The sequence below is a fragment of the Rhineura floridana genome, chromosome 3 (genome assembly GCF_030035675.1).
Source record: "Rhineura floridana isolate rRhiFlo1 chromosome 3, rRhiFlo1.hap2, whole genome shotgun sequence".
NCBI lineage: Eukaryota > Metazoa > Chordata > Lepidosauria > Squamata > Rhineuridae > Rhineura > Rhineura floridana.
In genome coordinates this window covers 175,514,918-175,537,422 of record NC_084482.1, presented here as the reverse complement: position 1 = coordinate 175,537,422, position 22,505 = coordinate 175,514,918, and the positions used below count along the sequence as shown (strand labels likewise).

Sequence of the window (22,505 nt, the reverse complement as noted above, 5' to 3'; positions counted from 1 at the left end):
GTCAGGTTGGCCTGAACAAGTGACTTGCCAAGAAAGTGGTAACATACAAATTGCAGTGAGATACTAAGGTATGTGTTCACTTGTATTTACCCAAAGAGAGATAAAGAATGTGGCTTTAGGCTTGTTGACACATTACACTGAATACAGGTACAAGTTATCTCTACACATGTACAAGTGTTTGTGTGAAAGAGTGTACACTTGTTGATTTGTACAACTCAACTATTATGTATACAGACTGTACACTCATTGACTGTTACGTGTAAATAACTGTATGAGTGAACAGGTCAACTATTTGTGTACACAGGTACACAGATGGCACACTTGTTGAATGTGTAGTGTGTGAACATCCCTTTTGATGCCTGAAGAGGAGAATAATGATCCTTGTTTTATTATTAAATAAGTTGTGATGATTATTCTGGATATCTTTTAAATATGTCAAGGCACTGAAAGTACCTACAGATCTGTTTTCAGCAACCGAGATTTAAGCTTCAAGCAATGCCAAATCTTTTCAGAAAATAATCACCTGTAAGCTTTTAGCCTGAGTTCACACTACCAGATCTAGGCAACACCAAAAGATGAGGGAGTGAGCACTTCACAGGCCTAGAGTTCGAGGTACGTCTGGGTTGCAAGCCCATCAGCATGAGGAAAAAGTTGAAGCTAAATTGTAAATCATGCTTGACATTGTCATGCAAACGTATTTTCCTACATAACAATATGGAGTGTACAGATCTGGAACAATTAATTGAAGCCAATCAGAAGCAATGTTAGGACAGGACAAACCACATTCTGACAACTGCGGACAGAAAGAAAAGGTGCTTGCATAGGATTCTTTAGGACTTGTGGTTTGAAAGACAGAGAGATATGTGCCATCGTATGTGACATGCTGTCTCAAGATCTGGCATTTTCTATGCACGGGTCAGAAGAGTCAACAGGGTGTGTTATTCAATTGACAGAAGGAGGAAGGGACAAGCACCATAATAAACCAGTGCTGCTGATGGGTTTCATAGGCTGCATTACAGATGTCAGTAAATGAGCTAGGCCTTTAATCTCTAACGTGCATTTAAAAGTGCCACTAGCTCCCAGGGGCTAAGAACAGCATCTGAGTGCAATTGCCACTCCCAAATAATTGAAGTCTCCATTGTCTGGCTATAACTGAAATCCAGTGTGATATGGTGGTGTTAGAATGTTAGACTAGGATGAAGGAGGACTGGTTTCAACTCCCTTCTCCGCTCTGAAGCTCCATAGGTGACCCTGTGGCAGTCGCTATCCCTCAGCCTAACCTTTCTCACAGAGTTGTTTTGAGGATAAAACGGGAGGGATGAATTATGTATGCCACCATGATCTCTTAGGAGCAAAGTGTTATAATACATAAATACATACAAAACAAAGTGTTATAATACATACATACATACAGGCAACCAGAAATGTAAGAAGCTGGAAATAATAAAAGTGAAATGATATCAATTTGGGAATATTTCAAAGCAGACCTTTTGTAGCACTATGGGGGGATGTGACTTTTGCATTGGACTCAGTGCTTGGTCTCTGGATAGCTTTTCTATACTTGGGCCGGCCAACTTGCTGGGAAATGCATCTGGAGAGGACAGAAGCCCGGTAGAGCTCATGAAACAAGTATTATTCAGTGTGTTCATGCATGCGCTTATGACAAAATACTACTTAAAACGTCTTAGGACAGAGTGCTTTCCCCACGATGGTGGGTCTTAAAGTGAACCAGGGCTGACCACCAGTCGTTTGTTGTGGAACCTGCTTTCAGTGAGGACTATGTAGCAGTGATAATAAAGCACAGAGCTGTTTCTGAGCATGTGCAGTGTGTTCTCCTTACCAATGAGAAAAGATAACTTAATGTTTCCATATATAATTTGTTATTTGAAGGGTTTCCAGACAGTCGTGAACACGAGTCCTGGAACACTCTATGAAGGCAATGGTATCTCTGAGCATGTTCAGACTGTGTATTGACCTTCCCGATGTATAAAAATTACTAGCTACCACAAATCCGGAGTTCAGGAAGGTATTCCAGGCCGTCCGGAGCATGCGATACAGGCGAGGGCAGGTCTGAGCATGTGCAAAGTGTAATCACCTCGACCATGAATGACAACTATCAGCCTCCACGAAAGGCCCCGGGGCTTTCCGTGCTAAAAACGGGGCACTGTCCTACGCCTAGGAGTCCGGGCCGAGCCGCCGATATACCCTTGGCAAGCGGCGTTTGCTGACATTGACAGGGCGCACGCCGGTGCCTCTCTGTGCCCCGCCCTCCTCCTTGCGTCACGGCTGCTTGGCCTTGTGGGAGTGGGAGTGCGTCGGCGGAGCGGACGCGAGAAGCTGAGTCCCTGACGGACTACAAGTCCCAGGCAGCGCCGAGAGGAAGGTGTGTGCGAAGGGGAGGGCACCGAGGAGTTGGGCGGTGGGCAAAGCCAAGCACAGTGCAGCAAAGCCAGCCAGCGAAGCGTAGGTTTGGGCTGGTGGACAGTAAGCACTACAAGCCCCGAGCGCGCCACGGAGGCAGGGCAGGCTGCGCTTGGGGCGGACGTGGTTTTTCTCCTTTCCCTTCCATTGCCGGCGGGAGACGAAGACATGCAGTCGGAATCCGGGATCGTGCCGGACTTCGAGGTCGGCGAAGAGTTCCACGAGGAGCCCAAGACGTACTATGAGCTGAAAAGTCAGCCCCTGAAAAACAGGTGAGGGGGCCCAGCAGGGCGGTGCGCTTGCCTTGTTCCTCCCTCCGCTCTGCTCAGCCAGCCTTTCTCTCCCTTTCCCTCCTTCCTCGAGTTCTCCTCCGCCCTCCTCTCTGCCTTTCGCCCCACAGCAAGACCGTAGAGCCTCGTCCAGGCATCACTCGATTCAATCTGGAAGGACGACCGCGGGCTCCTTGATCCTGCGTGAACCCGCCGACGCGAGCGCTGCCTTGAATTCCCCCGCTGTCCGGCGTTTGCGGAGAGGATGGCCCTGCTGCCCTTTAGCCGCTCGCCTTTCCTTTCTGAGGGATAAGAGGAAGCTAATCTTCGGCAGCCAGGCGTCAATTTATCGCCCTTGACTCTTCTTTCTCGTTTGAACCCCTTTCTCCTTCTGCTCCTTCCCTCCCTCTCCCTCTCCCTCTGTGCATATTTTCTCCACCTCCAACTTTCCCTCCACTCCTTATTTTGTTTCTTTCCTTCTCTCTGCCTCCCCCAATCTTTCTGTCACCTTCGACGCTCTTCCCTACAACGCCTTCTCTATCTTTCTCCCCCCCCCCCATCTCTTCTTTCGCTTCTCCCCGTCGGCTGCCCTTGCCTTCTTTCCCTCTCTCTTCCCTCCGGGACCTTTCTGAACCGCCTGTCAGGGCTGTCATTTAAGGCAGCTGACCGAAGTTGCGTGTTGTTCCAGATCCAAAGCCTTGCCCGGTGTCAGGGAGTCCCCTTCTTCTTTCCTGCCTTCAGGGAGAAGGAAGGAGAAACTTTCCCTCCCTCTTCGAACACCACCGCACGTGTTTCACAGGGGAGGGAAGGAATTGACAAGTTGCCCCCCCCCGCCGCCGCCGCCGCCGCCGCCGCCGCGACCTTGGAAAGTATTCCTCTGCCCCTGGCTCGACTCCTTTTGCTCTGACACCTCGGAGCTTGCATATGTCTCCCTTTCTTTCTAAGGGGTGTGTGTGTGTGTGTGTGTGTGTGTGTATAAAAACCGTGTGTGGGCAGGCACGCCTATGCAGGGTGCCAAAGCAGAGGAGGCGGTGCAAATTTCTGTTAGGTGTGAGAAGCGTGCATGGCGAAACCGAGGGTGTCAGCAGCTCGCCAGCTTGCCCAGTGTTTGGATTATTTGCTTGGGCCAATCCAAAGTGTTTCTTTGAAGGGGAGGGGGTGGCTGTGGAGGGGGTAGGAGAGAAGAGGGAATGTTATAGAAGAAATATATATACCCAGCAGCTATGTGCCTGCTGCTTGCTTCTGTACTCCTGAACTGGGCTGTTTGTCAACGTGTTTTTTTTTTAAAAAAATAAATCATTGAAATGAAACATCTTTATACAGATTGAAGCTATATAAAGGCATCCATTTACCGAGTGGTTCCTGCCATAATAGCAGTTTTGTTTAGTGTGTGTTACTGTTTGGGCGAGGGAGGAGGGGCCAAGCCCTCTGGCTGGTATTATGTAAAGGGTATTGTTAGACATTCTCACCAGAGGCATTATCTGGCCTTGACTGGGAGTTACAGATCTCCATAATAGTTAAATGGGTATGAAGCAAAGCAGAGGGGAGAGAGAACTGCTTGTCTTTATTTTATTTTCTGTATTTTGTGAATGCCTCCGCGTGGCTGATTTCATGCTGATCATGTTTATGAATTGCAAACAATTTCTATAATTATGAATTGTTAACTCTCACTCCAGGAGTGGCCATGTAAATAAGCACCACGGCTTTGGGGGAAAGCAAGATTCTGGAATGCTTCGGATGGGCCAGATTGTATTGTATGAGGATAATGAGCTAGAGCCATGATGCTAAATAGTGCTCTTGCTCCTACAGTATGGATGGCATTGATTATTACACTTCTGCTACATGTAAATGTTGCTATTGCGCAGCATAATTCAAAAGAGAAATAGGGCAAGCTTGCATTATAGATCAATTCACACACAAATTCATTTAAATCCCCAATTTTAAATCTCTCAGAGCTGCTGTCAGGCAGAAATAAAAAAGGGCTGTCTTGCATACTTGGTTGTCAGCCTCTCTTTTCTGTGTTCAGGATAATAGACCTTATTTCTGGGGCTTATTTAGATATTCTACCATTGCTGCTTCTTTTCCTGTAAGATAGATGGAGGGATATGTGTGGACATGCTGCATGAGGGAAGAGGAGGAAGTTTGCATGGGCTGTGCTTGGCGGATATGGAAGAAGACCAGGTCAGCTGTGTAACAGGTGGGGAACCTATTTCAGCCCAAGGGCCACATTTCCTCATGGGCAACCTTTGGGGGCCAGCTACATCCCAGTGATGGGTAGAGCCAGGCCCAAAAGTGATGGAGCAGTTGAGGTAACTTTTATCTCTGTATAGCAGGTTACATCCCAGCCACAGAAAAGTCAAATGTTTCCACCCACATATACATCTTTTTATCCATCCAGGCAAAAAAAATCATCATTGTTAAAGGCACTTTCTGGCCAGGCAAAAGCCCCCAAGGAAGACATGAAGCAGGGCCGGTAACAGGTGTGTGTGCAGCTGGAGAGTGTCCTAAGTTCAAGAGGTTCACCATCCCTGCAATATAAGTTGCCATGCACTTGGCCTTGATCTTTTTCCAGCTGCAATGCTCCGTATCCTTTGGCATCACAGCATAGGGCCAATTGGTCACTGATTGGGTGGGATTCCCCCCCCTTTTGGCCCAGGTTGGGTATGGAGATTTCTTTTTTAAAAAATCTGTTTGCCATTGTATGTGTAGATCAGGGCTTAAGTTTTCAAGTTTGGCTGGTTTGTGAATTTCCCTCTCCATAATTATTACAACTGTCAATGTCAGTGTGGGTTCAGGGATAGGATTAAATTAGAGTGAGAACCCCAGGCTATGACTTGGAGGGCAAAGGGGATTTCCTCCAGACCTGTAGCTATTCAGCACAGAGGGATCCAGGACAGAAGTTCCTCTGAGGATTGCCAGCCTAATCAGTTTTGGGGTGGTTGAGTCAGACAGGTCTCCTGGTAATCTATTCGGCCTGTTTTTGGAACATAGGAAGCTGTCTTATACTGAATAAGACTATTGCTCCATCTAGCTCAGTACTATCTATACTAGGGATAATCAATGTGGTGTTCTCCAGATATCCTTGGACTCCAACTCCCATCATACTCCAACTCCCATCATTCCAATAGTCCAGGATGATGGGAGTTGTAATCCAGCAACACCTGGAGGGCACCACAGTGGCTATCTTTGGTCTACACCGACAGACACAGCTCATCATGATTTTAGATGGGATTATTTTCCAGCTCCACCAGGAGATGCCAGGGATTGAACCTGGAACCTTTTGTGTGCTTTATTGTCTACCACTGAGCTACTTTCCTTGAGAAAATGTGGAAGCCATTTTTGTAATTGTGATCTGTTTGTCAACCTGTGAAATAAATAAATTTGCTACCCTTTCTATGAAATTCATTTATTTCCTAGAAACTCTGAAGGAGGGGATCCTTGCTACATGTTTAAGAATTTACTTCATAGCATTTTCTTCTTGGCAAACATACTACTGTAAATTGCTTCATAAATTAAAAACTGTAGATAGGATCTGTCATGTTCATCCTGTGCTGTTTTCCATGGCTTTCTGTTGCATTATCTTGCTACATATCACTAACTATGTGCCAAATATTGGGTCCTTCATAACTAACATGGGCTATAGCGTTACTCACTGTAAACATAAACTATCTGGTATGTTTGATCATCTTCAAACATGAATAAAGGTGTATACTAAAATACTTTGACATACCCTTGGAGTGTCCTTGTCTTCTCTTGAAGGAGAGCAGTTCTCTCACTGGAACCTGTGCTTTCCACTGTGTGGGCTGGGGGTTGAGGGGGCACTGAGGGAAGATGAATTGCATCTGGACCATAGACTGGCTGCTTACAATTAAGGTTGCTAGGTCAGAAGCATCCCAAACCCTGAGATTTCAGGGGTGGGCCCTAGTGATGTAATTAAGCATGATAAATTAAGCATCAACCACAGTTGTTTGGAGCATACTATTAAAACAAATATTTATCTGATTGGAAATTAAGATAGAAATCTTAGCTAAAAGATAGTGTTCTCAGGTCCAGCTGAAGTGACGGAATCATTCCTTTTCACCTGCTTAGGCAGCTTGGGTAGGGAACATTGAATATAGCCTACTTGCTTCTGGCAAGAAGGGTTTAAGTGCCCTCAGGCCAGTAGAAGCCCATTGCAGGAAGAAAGGAGCCTACTGTTATAGAAATAATAGATGGGAGCACTCGGGAGATGGATACCCCTGGAGGCTGCAATTCTGAACATACTTACTAAGGGACAAAGCCCCATAGAACTCAGTAGGACTTACTTCTCAATAGCTATAGTTTGGATTGTGGTGTTGATAAAGCTTGACTAGGGATCCTCTGCAAAGATATCTATATCCAAGCAGAGTTGCCAACCCCTGCCTCAAATGCCCTGCTCCTACCTTTTAACGTGGCTGCTCCAAACTTCTTTTCAGACTTGACCCTTCACTTCAGAAAGAGGTTTGAGAAATGATTAAGAGTTAAGAAGATATTCTACTCTTTCCTGCCCACTCTGTGGGCTGCTATAAACACACTTTGATAGCCAATCTAATTCCAGTGAGTAATAATTGACAAAGAGAAACCACACATGGTTTGGTCTACCTTCACAGGTAGCAGGTTGGGAACAACAGCAATTGCAGCCACACTTCCCAATATATGAATTCTCTTTTACCACTATTGGTCAAGAAACAAACTGTCATGCAAACAACAAGGTGTATCATCAGTGGGTTTAAGGGGGTTGAGCTTATGGAACCACTTCTATGGATGTATTTATTTATTAGATTTATATCCCGCCCTTTCTCCCAGTAGGGAGCTAGGTTAAAGGTAAATGAAATGCAAATAGAAAAAGAAAAACAAAAGACAGTGTTGATTTCCTCAATGCAATATCATACCAACCAGAACAAGATTCCTATGAGTAATGCAGAAAACTCAGCATCCCACAACTAGTCAAGATTCCTAACCAAAAACTGAAACTAAAAAAATCCTGGCAGCCAGTCAGCCAATGTCACAGAAATCCCAAATGAGCACAACCTGACCCAGGGTCTGAAGTTAGTACAGAATGCTGTGGCATGACTGCTGAAATGAGTCAGACCCTATCAGCATATAATACTTCTGCCCTGAAATCTGTACTAGTTGCTGATTTGCTACCAGGCCAAATTCAAGGTGTGCTTTCCATGTTATGGGTGCCACATATTACTTGCTCTGCTGTTGTAAGAAATCAGTCCTTTAGTGGGCCAGCACCTACACTTTGGAACGCCTTGCCTATTGACATTAGGCAGATGCCTAATGTACTCTTTTCGCCACCTGCTAAAAACATTTTTGTTTAGGCAAGCTTACCCAGGCATATAGAAGCTATTATGCTTTTTATCTGTTTTTAACTCATTGTTGGTTTTATTATTTTGAATATTTTTAAATATCTGTCTAACTGTTTTTGCCAATAATTTTCTTGTTTTAATTCCTTCTGTAAATAGCTTGAAGGTTTTTTGCAACAAAGTGGTATATAGATGTTGTAAATAAAATACATAAATAATTTTTGGAGTCACTATGGCTCTTGCTTCTCTTTCCACGTTTAGAAACAAAGGAATCTACCTTATAGCGACTCAGGCGATTTGGTACCATCTAGCTCAGCACTGATGGCATGGACTAGCATTGGCTCTCCAGGATTCCAGGCAGTACTCTATTCTAGAGATTGACTTTTAAACCTTTGCATGCAAATCATATGTCCTACCACTGAGCTACAACCCTTCCCTTGTTTAAAAAAGTATCTTTTAAAATTGTCATTTTCAGTTCACTAATGAATGCACAGCATACCTAGGGCAAATGCAGACCGCCGAAACCTCAGCTACATTGGTCATAATTATAAAATGATGTATTCATTTTATTAATTAAAATATTTCTATGCACCTTTTCTCAGTGTTCAAAGCAGTTTACACCAAAATATTAAAACACATTAATGTGTTTACAGCATTAACAGTGATGTAAATAACATCAAAATAATATCTTGTTTTTCCCCAGAAGTATCTGGTTGACCACTGCAAGAAAAAAGTGCTGGACTTGATAGAACTTGGTCTCATCCAACAGAGCGCTTTTAATTTTCTTAAGATTCTTATGATGCATCGCAGGAGGAGTTTCCTGTTCCCATAATCATCAACACATTGTTTTTTGTTTAGGCTATTCTCACTACAGAGCAGGGGTGGGGGACCTGTAGCTCTCTAGGTGTTGCTGGACATCCCCATCAGCCCCAGCCAGCATGGCCAAAAGTCAGGGATGATGGGAGTTTTAGTCTATCAGCATCTGCAGGCCTACAGGCTCCCCATCCTTGCCATAGAGCATGAGAATGCTGGCTGCCACAATTCTTTTAAGGACCAAAACAAGGGTTGAGAGATTTCATGACTGGAAAAGGTGTCATAGGTATCAGCTGGTGATAAAAGCTGGGAGATTTTTCTTGCTCTCAAAACTAAACCCATGTAGAACAGGAGCAGACATGCTATGCTAAGACAGAGAGCATTGCCGTAATTCTGCTTCATATCCATTTGTGTAATCCATAATCTAGTCAAGATCTTCACATAGTCTTTGTGTTGAGACTCTCCTGAGGATAACACTACTTGTATGCAAACAAATTTCCCATAATGGTCATCAGGACATTTTCTAAACCAACCAACAATATCACTATTGTCTGATTTGGGGTCACTGAAAGACACATTCATGTTGTCCTTATTAATCCATTCAGCATAATAAATATTACACTCTGTGGAGTGAGGGGAAACACCCCCTGCTTGTGAAGACATGTATACTTTTGAAGCTCGTACTACATTATCAATTCTCAGACTGCATGTCTGCAAGCAAAACAAACATTTTAGGTAAGTAAAATACTGGTAGAAGAAATATTTTTGAAATTATTTGGGGTCATTCTGAGGAAAAGAAACTAATTTGATTCTGTCATCACCCAAGTCAACAAAATCAGATAGCGAATAGTTTCAGAGATGAAGCCATATAGCATTTTGTGCCTTGTTTCTGTATGAGAGCATCAATTGATCAGCAGCTCGCTAGTCATGTAGCCATGTTCAGGTGCTGAAACCTTGTACTCAGTGTCAAGAACACATAAACTTGAATATCAGGGTTTTTCTTGATAGAATTTAACCTATGATGTCTTATGTGCCAACAAACCTGACCATTCCCTTGCCTTACAGAAGCTCCACTGTTCATCAGCCATCTTTTGTTTGTTGGCACCTTTACTCTGGCAATTAGAATGCTGGTGAACACTCCATGACATCACTGAAGCTTAGCCAATGACTAAAGGGGCTTAGTGATGATAGACATGGGCCACCTAGTTTCTAGCCTAATAATAATATATCTTATTCAAATAGAATAAACATAATGTGTAACATTAAACTTACAATTTATAAATATAATATAAATTAAACGTGTCATATCTGTGGAAGTATGTGCTCTGTTCTGACAAAATCCACTGAAATATCTACATCCTGTCAAAAATTAATTTTGTCTTTATCTTCCTTCTCTTACTCTCACATAATAAGTCAGTTTAGACATAACTGCAAAATTTTATACTTAGTGGCAGCAATTATTGTTGTTTACTCTTTTTAGCATAATATATTCTTGCTGCTTTCAGCATATGCATACCTGTGTCTTGATAGTGCAAAGTGTAGCAGGGTGTGTGCAAAATCCTAAAGTCCCTCAGCCAGTGTCAGTCAATACAGGGTTGCATCATAAACTACTTGACTCCTTTATCAGCAATTCTCTTTCTCTCTGTGATATAAATTGTCCCCTAATAAGGGCTTCACAAGTTTTCTAAATGACTGCATTGAACATTAGTTTTCTTCAGTCCTTTTTTAAAATGTAGGTCTTGTAGTATAATTATTTCAATTTAAAATCTGTTTTTGTGTCCAGATTCTTACATCTTTGATATTAACCCCTGATCAGCACGTATAATTGGTTCGGTAATGAATTCTAAAATATTGACTATCAGCTTTTTAGTAATTAAAAACAGTCTGTTTGAGAATATGAGTTCTGAGGAGGTGAATTAAGAGTACCATCTTTCATATTTGGATTTTTAAGTATCCAAGCACAAAACACAAAGCAGTTATATCCCTTTTAAAAGTTCTAGGAAGATCCTTGATAAAGTGTCCAGTTTTATCTATTCAGGAGGCTCTTTTTCATTAATATTTCTTCCAGTTATTATCTTCTGCAAAATCCATTACTCATAGATCAAGATCACTGTTGAAAATCTCAGTCCTTAAAAAGTGACATTGGAAATAGTAGGAGTTCTGATGTTATGTGCAAATTTAATTATCAATAGACAAATTGCAAAGATGTCTGAACTTGATGTTTCAGCAAATACTTACTTTGAAACTTAACCAGGCTATTCTAAATTGTTTTACTATGCTAATGGTTCTAACTTGTGATTAGATTTGTCTAATTAATGTTAGTTTTCCTTAACTGTATGTGTCTGTGTTTGTGTGTGTGTGCTCTAACATAGAATATATTTTTTTAGATTACTGTTTTTTTAAAGGGCCTTTATTACCTACTCTCATGTAGTTCTGCATTGCAGTTTGTCTGGGCTACTGTTTATATCTGTTCTAGTTGTGCAAGAAGTGGAAAATATCCTTTATTTAGAACAGGTCACATGTGCTTTATATTGAGAAACAGAGCTACAGTGTAACAAAATGTGTCATAGTAGAGTTGGACAGAAGCAAAAGTTGAGTTTTAAAAAATCCTTTTGATATCTAACATTGTTATAACAAAAGGTTAGTATTGTGTTTGAATGCAATCGGTAGGCAGAAAGGTGAAGAAAAATAGAAATGTTCTGGATTAGTTAAATTAAACAGATGTAGTGGTCTTTATATCTTCAGTGATAAATAATAGTATGTCAAAACCAAGTACTCCTGACAAATGCGGCATTTTTTGATGGAAATTAATTTCTTTACATACATGCTCTGGTTCATGTAGGACATGCTTGCCATCACATCAATCAAACTTGCCCTTGTAATAATAAGGAATAGAATCTTAGATTGTACTCTTAGGAATCTTGACATTAATACAGGGCCTTGAGTTAATATCCCATGGTATGCTAGCATGGCTTAGAAGCTACCAGTGTCACATCCTCTGTATTTAAAAAGAAAAGAAAAAGATGTGGACATAAAGAACTGCCTGAAATGTCTCATCTGGGTTTTCCAGTTAACAGCAGTAGATTTCTCCAAATTGGGTGAATGGGCATTAAAATGGTTAATATAATTCAATGTAAACAAGTGTTAAGTGATGCACATTGGGACAAAAATTCCTAATATCACATTTACGCTCATGGCGTCTGAACTGGAAGTGACAGACCAGGAATGAGACCTTGGGTTTCTGGTGGATAGTTCAGTGAAGATGCTGACTCAGTGCAGGGTAGCTGGAAAAAACGTGAATTCCATGTTAGGGATTGTCAGGTATCCCTGGTCCCCTCAGTCCTACTTTCTATAAACACCAGTTTAGCTATTTGTGCTTCCTTAATTTTCCACTGGCACCAATTCACTCAAAATGCTTTCAAAACATCCTAAGTAGCACATTTAGTAGCCATGAGATGGAGACCAACGCTAGAGATAGGATAAACTTTAAACTAAGATTGTTCATTTATTTAAAGAATACTAGGTATACAAGGGAATACAGATACTGGTGTTTTAAAAGTGCTTGTTGACAGTGTTGGAAGACTCAAGAGACACTGTAGCTGACACCAGCCGCTAAGTGGTTTTTACCTCAGGCCAATTTCCTTGAACCTTCACTCCAGCCAAATACTCCCATAACCCAACAAAGCTACAAGAGACAATCTGCCTCTGTATCCCCAAGCTCCTCTGGACAAAGGACAAGTACGAGTAGCACTGTTACTAATGATGCAGCTGGGTCAAAGCCAAAAGGAAGCCAAAAGGCTGATGTGCACAGATGTGAAAGGAGAGTCCGGAGTAGTATGACATACACAATAGGAACATGGAATGTGAGAAGCATGAACCAGGGAAAGTTAGAAATTGTCAAGCAAGAAATGGAATGTATCAACATTATAATACTTGGTGTGAGCAAACTAAAATGAATGGGAATGGGACATTTTCAATCAGGGAACTACAAAATATTTTATGCAGGAAATGAGAAATTAAGAAGAAACGGGGTTGCTTTAATAGTGAGAAGTGATGTAGCAAAAGCAGTTAGGAGCTACAATGCAAAGTATGAGCGAGTGATATCAATGAGATTAAATGGGAAACCTATCAACATAACCATAAACCAAGTCTATGCTCCAACGTCAAACGCAGAAGAAGAAGAATTGGAGAGATTTTACACAGAAGTACAAGAAGAAACTGATCACACACCAAAACAAGATGTGCTGATAATCATGGGGGATTGGAATGCAAAAGTAGGGAACAGAGAAGAATTAGGAATTGTGGGGAAATGGGGCCTAGGAGAGAGAAATGAAGCAGGAGAAAGACTTATTGAATTCTGTGAAGCCAATAATTTGTGTCTTGCAAACACATTTTTTGAACAACCAAAAAGACGACTGTACACATGGACATCACCAAATGGTCAATAGAGGAATCAAATTGATTATATAAATAGTAGCAGAACATGGAGAAGTTTCATACTTTCTGTGAAAACAAGACTAGGAGCAGACTGCGGTACGGATCATGAACTGGTCATATCGAAAATCATAGTAAAGCTAAAGAAGACCAACAAAGCAATCATAATGCCAAAATACAATTTAAATAACATCCCAGAAGCATATAAAGATCAAATAAGGAACAGATTTGAGGCTTTAAGCTTAGTTGACAGAGAACCAGAAGAACTATGGAATGAAGTCAGAGTCGTTATCAGAGAAGAATGCAAAAAGACAATACCTCTAGTTAAAAAGAGAGAAAGACCTGAATGGATGACTGAAGAAACTCTTAAAATGGTTAAAGAGAGAAAGAAAGCAAAAGCAAAAGGAGATAGAAACACAGTTAGAACCCTAAATGCAACAATACTAGGGACAAAGAACTATTACAATAGTTACTGTATAGAAATAGAAGAGGACAACAAAAAGGGTAGAACAAGAGCCCTGTTCCAAAATATTAGAGATATGAAAGGGAAATTTAAACCAAGAGTAGGGATGTTGAATAATCAACAGGGGAACACACTGACTGACCGAGATGAAATAAAAGGAAGATGGAAGCAATACACTGAAGAACTCTATAAAAGAGATGCCCGGATGACAGATTCATTCATGGAGGAACCGTATGATGAAGAACCAGAAATTTATGTGAGGTAAAAGCTGCTCTTAAAATACTTGGAAGAAACAAATCACCAGGAATAGATGGCATACCAATAGAGCTGCTACAAGCTACTGAGACTGAATCTGTCCAAATTTTGACAAAAATCTGTCAAGAAATATGGAAAACTAAACAATGGCCCACAGACTGGAATAATTGAATATACATCCCACTTTGAAAGAAAGAGGATCCCAGAGAATGCAATAATTATTGAACTATTGCCTTAATATCCCATGCAAGTAAAGTAATGCTCAAAATTCTACAACAAAGGCTCTTACCAGATATGGAGCGAGAAATGCCAGACGTCCAAGCTGGATTTAGAAAGGGAAGAGGCACCAGAGATCACATCATAAACATACATTAGATAATGGAAAGGACCAAGGAATTTCAGAAGAAAATCACCCTGTGCTTTATAGATTACAGCAAAGCCTTTGACTGTGTAGATCATGAAAAACTATGGAATGCTTTAAAAGCAGTGGGGGTGCCACAGCATCTGATTGTCCTCATGCACAACCTATACTCTGTACAAGAGGCTACTGTAAGCACGGAATATGGAGAAACAGATTGGTTCCCCATCAGAAAGGGTGTGAGGGGTGCATTTTATCACCCTATTTATTTAATCTATACGCAGAACATATCATATGGAAAGCAGGATTGGACCAAGATGAAGGAGGTGTGAAAATTGGAGGGAGAAATAACAATAATTTAAGATATGCAGATGATACCATACTCTTAGCAGAAACCAGTAATGATTTGTAACAAATGCTGATGAAAGTTCAAGAGGAAAGCACAAAAGCAGGACTACAGCTGAACGTATAAAACACTAAAGTAATGACAACAGAAGATTTATGTAACTTTACAGTTGACAATGAGGACATTGAACTTGTCAAGGATTATCAATACCTCGGCACAGTCATTAACCAAAATAGAGACAGTAGTCAAGAAATCAGAAGAAGGCTAGGACTGGGTAGGGCAGCTGTGAGAGAACTAGAAAAGGTCCTCAAATGCAAAGATGTATCACTGAACACTAAAGTCAGGATCATTCAGACCATGGTATTTCCAATCTCTATGTATGCATGTGAAAGTTGGACAGTGAAAAAAGCAGATAAGAGAAAAATCAACTCATTTGAAATGTGGTGTTGGAGGATAGCTTTGTGGATACCATGGACTGCGAAAAAGACAAATAATTGGGTGTTAGAACAAATTAAACCAGAACTCTCACTAGAAGCTAAAATGATGAAACTGAGGTTATCATACCTTGGACACATCATGAGAAGACATGATTCACTAAGACAATCATGCTGGGAAAACCAGAAGGGAGTACAAAAAGAGGAAGGCCAAACAAGAGATAGATTGATTCTATAAAGGAAGCCACAGACCTGAACTTACAAGATCTGAACAGGGTGGTTCATGACAGATGCTCTTGGAGGTCACTGATTCATAGGGTCTCCATAAGTCACAGTCGACTTGGAGGCACATAATAACAACAATTCTGCAGTATGTCATTGACGAAACAATAGTGCATTAGTGCTGGCTTTTACTTGACTGGCCACACATCATTCCATTGTTGTACAGTGTTTGTCAGTGTTACTGGATTGTTGCCATCTGGAGGGGCACTCTTGCACTATGGCGCAACAAAGGTGGGACAAAAAGTAAACTGGAACATTTGTACTATAAAAGGCCACAGGATTTCAATAAGAAGTTACAGGACATGTACTGATTGGAAATGAAGCAGTAGATGTGCCCCAAAACTTACAGGCACAAACAGTATTGAAAGTGTGATTGCATATGACTGCCCTGATACCATCATGACCACAAATAATAATGAATGCACAATAATAAGGACACCTGGAGAGGCCCATAATGGGAATACTGATTTTATATAGCCAATACATTTGCCATCCTTTCACCCACCACCTGTAGCAAGCAAGAGAACTCACGGTGAGTGAACAATGAGAGTGGATAATGCCAGGTCACCTCCCAATGAGTGGATTACTGTGCAAAACAGCTGCCATATGTAGGTGGTTTCAAATAGCAGTTCGATTGGGTGCTTTTGTTGTAATATGGTCAGTTTGCTATCTGATTGGTATGAATGGGCAAAAGCAGGTTAAGAGGCCAGAATGAATGGTTAAATATTCCTCGATAGGCAGTGAATGCTTCTTTGAGAGTTGATTGTTAAAAGATGTTTCCTTGATACAGAGATTGCTGGAATGTGAAAGCCATGTGAGCCCAGAAAAAAACCTGAAGAAAGAGGCTGGTGAAAGCTCTGTGTGTGTAAAGGAAGAAAAAACACTTCAGTTTGAGGAAGAGAGAGAGAGAGACCTGAGCTCTGGAAGCATCCTGGGCTTCCAATCTGGTGGGGGGATGGCAGGTTTTGTAAATGAATATTACAAAACTCCATTCAGTGATCTTTCCTTCCTTTGGAAAGGAAGCTCTGTCCCTGGAACTTCTTTTTGCTTGGAGGACTGCAGGGCAATATGATGTGATCCAAAGAACTGATGCAGAAATTGCTGAAGTTAACTAGTTATGTACAGGATGAGGGGAATGCATGGACATTCATATTTTTTTCTCCATGGTTAGAAAAATCACAAGATCTCTAATTAGAAATATCACATCTTCTGTGAGACCGCCCCCCCATCCCCAGTCCTCCGATGTCACAGTGATCAGCAAGTAGATCAATAATGTAGCAGCTATTTGTGTCTATGAGCTGGCTTTAGTACTTTCTTCAGGCTACCAGGACTATGCAGAAGCATTTTGTGTGTGTTTTTCCAGTGGCTTCCACAGAATTATGGCTTTTGTGTGTGGATGTATATATATTACAGGGACGGGCAACCTGTTTATCCGTAAGGACCACATGTGAGGGTGGTGAAAATAAGAACAGCCTGCTGGATCTGGCCAATGGTCCATCTAGTCCATCATCCTGTTCTCACAGTAGCTAAGCAGATGCCCATGGGAAACCTGCTATCAGGAACTCAGTGCAAAGAGCACTCTCCCCACCTGCAGTTCCAGCAACTGGTATTTGGAAGCATACCTCCTCTTACTATGCAGGCAGTGCACAGCCATCATGGCTATTAGCCATTGATAGCCTTTCCCCCCATGAATTTATCTAATCCTCTTTTAAAGCCATCCACGTTGGTGCCCATCACTGCCTCTTATGGGACCGAATTCCATAGTTTAGCTATGTGCTGAAAGAAATACTTTATTTTGTCTGTCCTGAATCTCTCAACATTCAGCTTTATTGGATGTCCATGAGTTCTCATGTTACAAGAGAGGGAGAAAAGCTTTTCTCTATCCACTTTCTCCGGGCCATGCATAATTTTATACAGGCTGCATGGTAGTGGAGCCGTTAGTAGGCAGGGCTGGGCTGGTGGTTGGTAGGGTCATTCACACTCACACACTCATGGGAAAATGCACATGGAGGAGGGGAGGATGGACATCCCAATGCCTAAGCACAATCCTGCCCATATAAATTCTGCTCAGCGTAGCCTGACATACAGCTGGTTGGTGGGTTGAGTGAGCATAATAGTGATGAGAGAATGGTGCATAGGGAATGTCATGCTCCATCTAGTCTATCGCAATAATACTGTAAAATTCAGCAGCAACCACAGATCTGTGATGGTGGGAAACATTCACAAGGCTACAGGGAAGACTCACAAGGGCTGTGTGTGGGCAATATATACAGGAATAACAAATACAGTATCTAAGTGTGCTGAGTTTGGCTTTCTTCTATATAGGCATTAGGAGTTTTGGAGCAAAGTGTCAGCAGTATGCTGATGACACGCAGCTCTATTTCTCCATAACATCTGGATCAGGAGAGGCGTGAATGCTCTGGATTGGTGTCTGAATGTTGTAGTGACTGGATAAGGGCCAACTGGAAGGCACAGGCTGTTTGGGTAGGTGGTTCCCATGTCTGGGAGATAGGCAAGTTACCTGTTCTGGATGGGGTCACACTCCCTCTGAAGGAGTAGATCTATAGCCTAGGGATACTTGTGGATCCATCTTTGTCACTAGAGTCCCAAGTATTGTCTGCGGCTTGGTGTGCCTTTTACCAGCTTTGTCTGGTTCGTCAGCTACAGCCATTCCTGAACAGGGATAGCCTGACCTCTGTAGACAATGTGTTGGTAACTTTGAGGCTGGATGACTGCAATGCACTCTTTGTGAGGCTGCCCTTGGCCCTGGTTTGGAAGCTTCAGCTGGTGCAAAATGAGGTGGCCAGACTCCTGATGTTTTAACACGGTCAACAACATGTGACACCACTCTTAAAACATCTGCACTGGCTGCCCATCCACTACTGAGCCAGGTTCAAGGTCCTTTGTATTAATTTTCAAAGCCCTGAACAACTTAGGTCCAGGGTATCTTGGAGACTGCCTGAACCCTTATATCCCAGCTCAATCACTGAGATCTCCTGCAGGAGCAGCTTTGGTTGTCCCCCGAGTTAGCAGGGCTCGTTTAACATTGACACAAAATCGAGCCTTCAGTGTCATTGGCTCAGTTCTCTGCTGACAGAGATTCAGCAGGCACCTTCTGTTTTAACCTTTAAATGCCTACTGAAAACCTTTCTGTTCCGCCAGGCTTATGCAGGCAATTAAGAAGATGACCTTTTGCAATAGTTGACTTTTGTTTTTACTGTATTTTTTATGGTTTTTACTGTACAGGTTTTTTACTTCTTGTAAACCTCTTTGATGTTTTTAAATGAAATAGCAAACATATCTATAAATAAATAAATAGAAAGATTTCAACATCATACCCTTCTAATCTTTTTTTGCAAATGATCTTTCCCTTCTCCAAGTCAATTTCAATTCTTGCTGAACAGTTATCCCTAGCTGCTAAATATGGATTATCTTAACCATTCCCTGGGCTCACCTAGTCAGGCCCTCCTGGTGAATTACAGTGTGCAAAAACCAGTAGCTGTTTACCATGAGTGGTGACTCTAAGGACTATTGCCAGTACCACCTACCTTCTATTCTGCATGGGACAGGAGCTTTATATTAGGGAAAAGGTATAGGAGTTAGTAATAGATTCATTTGTGTTGCTAAATGCCTCAGGAGCTCAATCACCCGCCACCATTTAATATTTAATTACCCCTCATCAGCATAATAGTTTGAATAGTTCAGTTACTGCTTCATCATAATGCCTGCTATCCTTAAGAGTATGTGCTTCTGTCTAATACCCCATTTTCACTTTCTAAACATCCACTCGCTTTAAATTCCTTTTTAAAAATCATGTCTTTCTTTTGTCTCTCTGACCTAGTTTATTGTGATAAAACCTAGGAATGATTTTTAAAAAACATCTCCCACATTTCCAGTTGGTCATTGTCATGCTGGATGGGCAGGTTGAGGGAGAGAATTTGGGCTAATCCCACATGTCAATTACCACTTCCGGCATGAGTCAACATAAGTGTCTGTTGTGGTGATTGTTTCATTTCTATGTTGATCAGAAGGGAAGTGCATTCTGTGCACACGCTCCCTTCAACTATAGCTTTGTGATGGTTCATGCACATAATTTTTCCTAGTATAACCAGGCAAATAATAAAATTCAAGAGCTTTAATCATGTTGACTGTTTTATGCCACTTTTGTGACTTTGTTTTCAGTTTTTAAATTAATTTTATTCCATTTATAAATTGCTTCCTTTCTGCCACCTCAAGTTAGTTGTAAACCTGGCTTCCTCAAACTATTAGGCTTTATTTATGGCTACACTGAATCATTGTAAGGACTAGATAAAGTAACCTCAGATGGTAAATATAGACCATAAAGCAACTGAACAAAAGGCAGATGTAAGCATATTAGGATTGCCAAACCCAAATGTATGCACACACTTCTTCTCAAAAGGAGCTTGATGGAGGCGAGAGCTGTATAGTGCATTGGGTTTTTTGATTTCTGTGGTTTATTCAGATTTAATACTAAACATTTCTTAGTATCACAAGAATAATCTGCAGGAAGCCTAAGGTTTTCCCTCCTCCAGTGCAGCTGTGAGGAGGAATTTGGAAGTGTTTGCTTCCATTCTTGATTAGCCACAATGTCCCAATGTCCAAACTTGGACAAACTCTGGTTAAACTTATCTTTGTTATAAGAACCCAGCTTTGATAAACAGTTCAGGCATTTAGCCTGGACGCACAAAGGCAAAAGTGTCTTGAGGGTTGGGAGCATGTGTGTCAGCTCTATCCCCAGTACCTCCAGGTGTGCTCACTTCACTCCAATCTTTATAGATTTTGTGCAAAGGTCTGAAGGGGGCTAGTAATTTGCCTAAATGTGCACCCTGTACAAGCAAGAGGGCTAGAAATGTGATCATTTCTTGAAAAGAGATCTTAGAATCTTCCACCTATGTGCATTCAGCATGGATTTGGTGCTATATTATCTGGTGCAATCATAGCCATGCAGATTTCTGAAGTTGCTGATGCTAGGGTTAGTGTGCATTCCAAAAAGTGTGATGTTAGTATCAAGTTCAAAATAAAAATGATTGCTTTCATTTAGTAATTTACACACATGCATGTGTTAGGGCAGTTGCTTTGTGTTTGCAGCCTTATATAGGACCTCACTGTGGGCAAATTGCAACAGCAGACCCCACTGCTTTGACCTCTGTCAATGAAAACTCTCATCCAGGTAACAGAGGAAATGTGAGTACACTGGCAGGGCTGATGTGCAAACCACCTTGCAGCACTGGATTAACCATTAAGCAAAATAAGCACGTGCTTAGGGCATCAAGGGAAGGGGGGCACCACAGAGTTTTTCCCCCCAGCTATCATCCCCTTAACTCTCAACTCTTTCACTGCCAGACTCGACTTTAGTCGATTTTTTTGTAATTCTCCTTATCTGCCATGTTCGACTTTAATCTGAATGGTTAAAAAAAGTTTTCTTTGGTATGGTGAGTGACTAAAGTTTAAAGTTTGAAGGTGTCAGACATAGACCTAGAGTTCTGTATGTTTGACTGTCTTACCAACGTTTTTCTGCATTAATTTCATTGTTTTTCTAATCATTATAAATATATATGATCCATATTCTTTTGTGGCCTTTTGCTAAGTATTGAAACAGATTTGTTATTCCAGATTAGTTTTGAGGACTTGATCAAAGACTTTGCAATTAAAAAATCTAGGAGAAAACTTTTTAAAGTATAAATAAACTTATAAGTAGGCAACAATGTCAATAAGCATTATTTTGCATCTTTTGATCCATATATGCTGAAATCTTCAAGGTTAGAAAGCAATGGAATAAAATATGTTTTGTTTTGTACAAATAATGACATTTTTCCATTAGAATATATTTTTTAAATATTGTCCACCAACATTGATTTCTGTAGAAAGAGGATTTTCAAAATTGGAAAGTATGCTCTCAAGATCACATAATTTCAGTAGAGATAATATCAGATCTTATTTTACCTTATAATCTTTGGGAGGGTGATTAAAAATCATTTTCAATAATTTTTTGTATTTGCATTGGCCTTATAACAATTTTATTAAGAAATGCATAAAACAGTGTTGAAAATTTGCATTTTTTCTGTTGTCCTAGTTATTAGTAAATAATTTGCTTATATTCCTTACTGCTATTTAGTGTTAAATAAAAATTTAAAAACCGCAGTTTTTATTTAATATAGTTGTGGGGTCTGGCCTGGAAGAAAACGGAATTTTCAATCTCTTATTTCACCTTCAGCACTTATTGAGTCTTAATGTCTTGTCAGTTAAGCAATGGAAGGGCTGAGGGGGCCACCATTGTTGGGCTGTATTTAGGGCATCAGTTGGCCTTAATCCAGCCCTGCCACCTTTGTACATCTGTCACAGTATGCTTCTGAATGCTAATTGCTGGAAACCACAGAAGGGAGAGTGTGTTGCACTCAGGCCCTGCATGAGGGCTTTCTATAGGCATCTGGTTGTCCATTGTAAGAACAGAATGCTGGATTAGATGGGCCATCAGCCTGATACAGGAGGCACTTTGAATGCTCTTATGCAAGGTGTTGCACATGAGCTAATGGGCATGATAAGTATGTATCTGAATGGAAGAATAATTACAAATCTGTCAGCATATTACTTCTTTAGTTGCTTTTTGAACATGGGTTTACCCTGACTGAGTTCCATATCTATAAATTCTACTTCTTACTAGACTTAAGAACTTCCTGAACAAAGCTAATTTACTGTTGCACACCTTCCCAATCTCCGAGCGGTGAGATTTCTGGGGTCCCTGCACTCATCCAGGGTTTGGTTTCCTTTGGAAAGAAGGTCAGCAGAGATTGCGGTGTCTTTATGAAATATGGTTTGTTTATTTACACACATTCCAACTTGAGCTTAAGGATGGAGGGGTTCAATGCATCAGCAGTCCAATATCCGGTTTTTCCATCCATATTATAGGAGGCACCCCAAATGCTATGGTGCAGAGAGCCAGTATCTCTGCCTGCCTGCAGCCCCAGCCATTCTCGAGAACACAACTCAAAACTACAAGCCTCTCCTGGGCTCCAGGAAGGGGGGGATGCTCTCCTGAAGAGTTTCAGTGACAAAAAGGGTCTTCCTGGCACATTCACCGT

General features: G+C 41.3%; 1 protein-coding gene across 3 annotated transcripts in view; it reads left to right on the top strand.

Annotated features, from left to right (window-relative positions):
• The first annotated feature begins 2,391 nt into the window (after positions 1–2,391).
• The window catches only part of MITF (melanocyte inducing transcription factor), a 192,932-nt gene continuing 172,818 nt past the window's right edge, over positions 2,392–22,505 (top strand). For all 3 annotated transcript variants that reach the window (XM_061618655.1, XM_061618656.1, XM_061618654.1), the window contains exon 1: positions 2,392–2,693. In XM_061618655.1, the coding sequence (XP_061474639.1) occupies positions 2,590–2,693 (104 nt within the window). In that variant the 5' untranslated portion in view covers positions 2,392–2,589. The remainder of the gene's footprint in view (positions 2,694–22,505) is intronic.